Source organism: Corvus brachyrhynchos, unplaced genomic scaffold (genome assembly GCF_000691975.1).
Source record: "Corvus brachyrhynchos isolate BGI_N302 unplaced genomic scaffold, ASM69197v1 scaffold200, whole genome shotgun sequence".
Classification (NCBI taxonomy): domain Eukaryota; kingdom Metazoa; phylum Chordata; class Aves; order Passeriformes; family Corvidae; genus Corvus; species Corvus brachyrhynchos.
Window position 1 is genome coordinate 5,680,262 of NW_008236184.1, and position 6,720 is coordinate 5,686,981.

General features: G+C 38.6%; 1 protein-coding gene across 7 annotated transcripts in view; it reads right to left on the reverse strand.

Moving 5' to 3' along the window:
* Positions 1 to 6,639, reverse strand: part of IQCH (IQ motif containing H) — a 50,187-nt gene extending 43,548 nt beyond the window's left edge. For 5 of the 7 annotated variants that reach the window (XM_017738608.1, XM_017738597.1, XM_017738601.1 and 2 more), the window contains exons 1-5: positions 6,463 to 6,635; positions 6,136 to 6,252; positions 5,693 to 5,790; positions 5,257 to 5,365; positions 3,497 to 3,619 (exon numbers count right to left, since the gene is read on the reverse strand). In XM_017738608.1, coding sequence (XP_017594097.1) covers positions 3,497 to 3,619; positions 5,257 to 5,365; positions 5,693 to 5,790; positions 6,136 to 6,225 — 420 coding nt within the window. In that variant the 5' untranslated portion in view covers positions 6,226 to 6,252; positions 6,463 to 6,635. Of the gene's footprint in view, positions 1 to 3,496; positions 3,620 to 5,256; positions 5,366 to 5,692; positions 5,791 to 6,135; positions 6,253 to 6,462 lie in introns of all 7 variants that reach the window. The other 2 variants (XM_017738587.1, XM_017738592.1) reach the window with 2 other exon arrangements.
* Between the last annotated feature and the right edge of the window lie 81 nt (positions 6,640 to 6,720).

Genomic DNA, 6,720 nt, shown 5'->3' on the forward strand with positions numbered 1-6,720 from the left:
ACAGCAAAATAAAATCAATGGAACTAAGGTCACTTTTCAGTATGTTCAGGAAACTGTCAGGAAAGAGCTTGGAGAAGGCAAGTTTAATTGGAAGAAACTGGGAATTGCATCTTTAACAACAGGTTTTATGTTATTCTTACCTTCTTTAAGCTCTTAAAGTGACCAGAGATGGCTCTGAACTGTCAATTTTCCACATACTTGGAAAAATCAAGCTTTGCCCCTTTCCTGACCTACTGCTCTCTAGCTCTCCCAGAAATCCACCTCCATCAGAATTCCTCCCTAACAGGTGTGAAAGAGAATAGCTGGAGAACTTTGGTGAATCCCACATCTGCTTTTTGAAACAGGCACCAGAAGCAGCACAGAAGGAAGTAAGGAAGATAATTGCTGGCTTGAACCACAATATGTTTTACTTGTGGGCAGAGGGCCAGCTTACACGAGGCAGGATATGTAGGATCAACTTATTGGAATTCAGGGATGAGCCTCCATTCCTGTGTGGAGCCAGCTGCAAACCAGCAGCCCATGGCATCCCAATCAGGCACTGAGTTTTGTCAAGGAATGCTGAAATGCACACGAACAGCTTCAGCAGCTCTGGCTGCACCCCTGCCTTGCAAAATGACAGTCAATCTGCAATTCCAGATGACAAGAACTGGATAAAAACTTAAAACAAATGGTGACCTTTCGAAAGATTAATTTGTTTACCAACAAAATGCTCTGCGTTTGTCAGGTGAGATGAGGGTGACCTTCACATTCTCATTTCCAGGTTGAGAGGATGCTGACTGCAGTCATCTGTTAACTCTCTCTCAACAATTATTTCCTTTTTATTTTCAGTGACAAGAGGATTTTATTAAATCACTGTGCTGCTTATTACAATTACACACCGTAATACAAATGCAAGGAGCTTCTTTTGATTTACTGTAGTGTGACATCAATTTGTTTAAGTCTCATCCTGCCACCACTGCCAAACTCTGCTTTGGCTGTAATTAGAGCCACATGCCTGAGTTTAAAACACAGTCAGATTTAGGGTACCAAAAGACCTGGATTTCTTCTACAACTTCTTCCAATCACTTGAAATGAAAGGAATTGCCCTGCCTTGCTTTATAATTTTGAAAATAAATACACTTTCAACATAAGCATTAATGATTAGCAGGATGCAAATGCTGAATAAAGAATGAATAATAGAGGATATGATTAAAATGGTTGTGCTCAAACAAGTGAGCTTAAAAAAAGCCCCAGAATCACCACCATCACCATTAGAGCCACACTAGATAAGATGCAACTCATAAAGGCTAGAAATCATCACCATATTAAATTCTACCTCATGAATAAATGAAAAGGTTCCTAAGTTTACAGTATAATATACATTTATAAGAAAACAAGGACCCAAAAGTGCCAGTATAATTCTATAACAGAACAGCAGTCCTATGAAAATGGAAGGTAGAGCTGTGAATCTTTTCTACATTGCACCAGTACATCAGAATTATTTTTGCTGCATTTCAGATTACTGTTCTTTTGGCTGGACACTCCATGGAAGTATACATATTTAATAATTATCCACTCATCATTTTTCATCTCTTATCCAGATATAAACTGCAAAAGAAAGTGATGCCCAGTCTGTGTTTCAAACAGAATGACAGCCCTCATTTTAAAATAGCTACAGAATTTAACAGAGGATGAAGCATTATTATCAGACCCCAAAAAAGGTACAAAAGGGCAATAGTTAATTGTTCTTAGTTTCTATGAAAAAATCCAGCATCAGCAACTTTATAATATCAAAAGAGCAAGAAAAGACATCATTTTTGGTGAAACAGTGAAATCCTGACTAATGATTTTTCCAACTACTGGAATGGCAGGATAATAAAAAGTCTGGGTAGATTTGTGCTTGACCCCTCAGGTCACCTCAACTCCTGAGTTTTTAACCTCACCACGCTTTCAGCTGCTCAGCTCTCCTTGAAAACTCCTGGAATACAGCTGTATGGCGCGAGACAAGCAATTAGTTTTTAATTTACTTGGATGAGAGTGATTTTTCCATGGATTTTTTGGGAGCCGCTCGCTGACCCCACGGACACACCTGAGGCACGTGCGCGTACGGACAGCGCCCCCTGCCGGCCGCTCGCCGACACCGGGCAGGTGCCGCCGGCCCCGATTCCCGCAGCGACTTTAATCTAAATTTTATCCAAATTAATGTCATTTCAGACCTGCAGCTGCACACAGATTCACTGCTGCTACTAATAGTAATCATATATATAATGTATAATCATATAGTTCATATAAAATCCCTCCTTTAAGTGATGGCAGACACCACATTTAACAACAAACACAACTCAGCAGTGGATTTTGCAAATACCAACTGCAAAATTTTACAGTCAGCAAAGGCAGAACATCCCAAACCACACGTTATGCCCAAAGATTCGAAAACTTTGAAGAGAATAAATTGGAGAGGAAATACCTGCTTGGTTTTTGACCTGTCAGCTCCTCAGCAACTGCAAATATGTATCGGGGAGCTTGACTAATTCACATTAAATGCTCGTAAAATAAGTCCCCAATAAGTTTTCTGTGCTCAGTGCATGTTTCAGGGAGAGTGGTAAAACACATGGCTCTCTGCAGTAGGATAATATTCCTCTCTGTGAGTGTTTTAGAGTGGTTCTAAAAAGCTATTAGCCATGATGCTTTTTTCTAATTAACTCTATTATCACAGGGTTAGACAAATCACCTCTTAGTCTGGGCAACAGCTTTCAAAAATCATTTTTTATAAGTGGCAGCTCACAACTGTGCCATTCACAGATTCTCTTTCTGTTGTTTAAAACCAAATACCCCAGAATATCTCCTAGAGCACTGGGCTTGCTGCAGGATGCTTCTGTCACATAAATTAAATTGCAGAAGAGCATCCCCATGTGAGACCATTGGGTGTGTGGACCACAGTGCTGTGCTAAATTTGTGAACATAATTGATTTTGGGAGGGATGGCTGTGCCTACTCTTGGTTTTTTGTTTTTTTTTTTGAAAGCATTCTTTGCTAAAAATATCATCTTTACATTCAACTGCTGCAGAACAATTGCAGAATTGGCAGCAGAACTGAAAGTTGCAGTTGCAAGACAGAAATTTGGAAGAATCAAAACTTGATCTTGCGCAATTTCAACATTCCCAGAGCAAAGAATGGGCTTTTAATTCCTCCTTGATCTTTGGGTCCAAAGATCCAAAACTCCCCAAGCACCAGTTTATCTCCTCTCCCTGGTTTTCCTGAGATTACTGACCATGCACATTGCCATGTATATTCATACTTTTGCTGGATGGGGATCTTGGTACATAAACCTGTGATATTACAGATTTCCCCCAGTATTATCACTCAAAATGGTTTGATCCTTATATATCCATACCAAAAAGTAGGAAATTATGAAGAAATTACTTTCACTTAATTTTTTTATTTAGGAGTGATACATATTAATTGTAAGAGTACAAAGCTGCATATAATGAACCCATAAAATAATAAAAGTTACTTACAGGAGCAGATTTTTTCTTAGTTATAAGTGGCAGCCTGGTCTCAATGTTGGGATGTTTTAAACCAGCTTTACTATCAATGTTCTCTGGCTCAAGCATGATTTTAACATCCATTTCCACCTGCTGCTGAAATATAGAATAGGGATAATCTTAAAATAACTGCACAGCGGCTGAAGTGTTTAGAGGCAGAAATTGTCTAACATGTTGTAAATTTGCAAAATGATGATAAAAACTAATATTATTTGACTCCACACAGAACAGGGCAAACAACAAAGCCTTTTGATTAGATGGAAAACTTTGCAAAGACTTGCAAATACTATCCAAATATACACTTTCTTCAGACTTTGTTCAATTAATTCCATTCCCAGCTCTGACATTTCCACATCTGCACACCTTTGGGTTAAATACGGAGTGGAAACCCAGTCAGGTTTGACTCCCTGGATCAGCACAGGTCCCTGTGTCATGGTTTACACACTCACCATCCTTTGGGAGGGGGTTCCCTGTGCTTCCCAGAGAGGATAACAAGAATCCGATCTACCTTGGCTGTGTCTGCCAGACACTGGAATTCAGGAATCACCGACCTGATGGACCATAACAGCTCCTCTGGATCAGTTACAGCTCATTGACTCAGTGCAGGAACAGCACTTGATTATTAGTAAATGACCAAAAAAAAAAAAAACCCAAAACCCTGATAATGATCAGAATTAAAACATAGTAGTTCTTAATGCACTCTGTGATCTGCATGGAATGAGCTCAACTATTCTGCTAATAAAAACCATGATGATTTAAATCCCAATGGACAGAAAAAGACTTCACAAGTTTCTTCTTGTTATAAGAAATACCTAAAGCATACCTAGAAAAGCCAGAGTGATGCCCTATGTTTTTATTACAGTAGAAGTTTCTTAAGTTGGAAACATTTTGGTGCATCTTCTAATGTATAAACATAAAAATAAATCCAGGAAAATTCCAATTTTTACAAATAAAATATGCCATAAAAAGTTCAAGAATCATTAGATGTGTATTTGAAGTATTGAACAATTGTATTATTTTGTGAAAGCACTAAAAATGGCATAATTTATTTATCTACACAATATATTCTCTCTTCTTTTGATGGTAATTACAAGCAGATGTATCAATGAGATGCTCATTTAGATTTGGGGTTGTAAGAACACAAGTTATTATCCAAGCCAATTACTCTTTTACCCACATGGCTGCACAGAGACAGAAAGTTCAATTTTCACCTCATCAGTGCTTTTGTGGTATTTATTTTATTACTATAACACACCGTTATGCGGGGAGGAAACTGCTGGTGCTATTAAAAAAAGAACTGGGGAGAATTGAGCACCTTCTCAATTAAAACAGGGGATGATTCCCAATGCAAACTCCTCACTCAGGCTGACAGGGAAATGATCAATGCAGGGGGGGAAAGTGCCACACAGGATAACAAGAATTGAAATGATTAATAACAAACCACCTGATAGAAGTGGCTTTGTCAGCTCAGATGTGTGGGAAGTGCCAATTCCACGTCTGCATGGATGATATTGAAATTCTTCCCAACTTAAATGTTATCCCAGGCTGGGAGAAGGTTCCTATCTCAGCTGCTCCTTCTACTGAGAATTTTTTAACACTTTCAGTCATGGGGTATTATCAAAACCTGAATCCATGGGGAGTCAGAGTATTATGGGATGCATTGGTACCCTACAAGACAGCAAACACTCATTGAATGTGGTCCCTGGCAGAACAATTAGTGTGTGATTTCAGACCTGAGAGCCCTGGGACACACGTGGGGCTGATCTGCTGCATCTCTGGACAGCCACAGGCTCAACTCGTGGCAAAACCAGCTGCTTCTGACAGGCACCAAAAGGAAGACCCCTGGTTGAGAAAGAAACAGGCAGCAAGGTTTCTAAAAATTACTTAGATTTCACCTATTAAACCCATGATGCTTTCATCCAGTTCTATCCAAATGACTGTATTTTTATTTAAATTTGCATTCAGCAAAGGTAAAATCCCAAGAGTCAGCAGAGCACTGCTGTAGCCACTTAGAATTGCATTTACCTTCTTTTTTTTTTTTTTTTTTTTTTTTTTTGTAAACTTAAAATCTAAACTAAACTAACTTTTTCTAGGTCAATACTCCCATTTGCTTTACAAGATTCTGTCACCACAGGTTTTGGGTCTTGCAATAAAACATGTTTCACTTACCACTTAGGGGGCTCTTTTAAATTTACTTCTTTATTACCAGCTGAAGAAAGAGTTAACTCCTGGCCATTTATAACATTTAAATAGCTTTCAGCATGTTTCTGTTAGAGGGAAAAAATGATGTTTAGACATTACTAAAAGATAAGTAATTTTAATTTTATTAAATTCAGTTCATTAAGCAATCCAGGTCTTTGCTTGACTGAAAAGTTGATAAACTTTGTGCCTCTGATGGACTAAAAATCTGATTTTGGCTAGTGGGCACAAGATCAGCTAATTCTGATGACCCAAAAAAGGAAACCAACATTCTGAACTGTAATGTTGGAGTAATCTCATCAGCTGCTGATTGGAAAGGGGTCTTGCAGGACAACAAAAAGTGGCCCCAAGTGAATTATTAACACAGACTTTAAAAACGGGATCATTTTCTGGATCTGCTCTATTTTACTTACTCTCAGCCCAAGTTCAGTTCCTTCAGTTGTTGTTCTGAGGTCACAAATATCCACAGCTTCTACATTTCCTTTCAAGTTGTTTTTTTCCATTTTAAGTTTGCGAAGGTCTTCTTGAATCTAAAAAGCAAGTTAGGACAAAAATCATACGTGTAACCAAACCCCATGGGATTCGGTAGAAGGATTTAATTCAAATCAAATTATTCCTAAATACAGAAAAAAGATCCATGCGACTTCCCATACTTCTGTACCATTATAAGATAATATAAAGCAAATGTCTTTAAGTCGTTGATAGTAGAAAGGCTGGAAAAACTCAATTTTAAAACAAACCTCACAAAGCAGTGACAATAAACTTCAGGACTGAGGTTCTCTGCCAAGGAATGATGTTTGCTCATGCATCTCACACACCTTTTATGGCACAGGTGGTTTCACGGGGCAGGGATCTTAAAAGCCTTAACGAGAGATAAAATCTCCAGGCAGCCTGTGAGGAGACCACACGTCAAACTCGTATATTTACGTTAACTAAACAACTCCGAAGTCTCAAACCCCGCAGCATTTACAGACCAAGCCCTGGTCCGACACGCACCA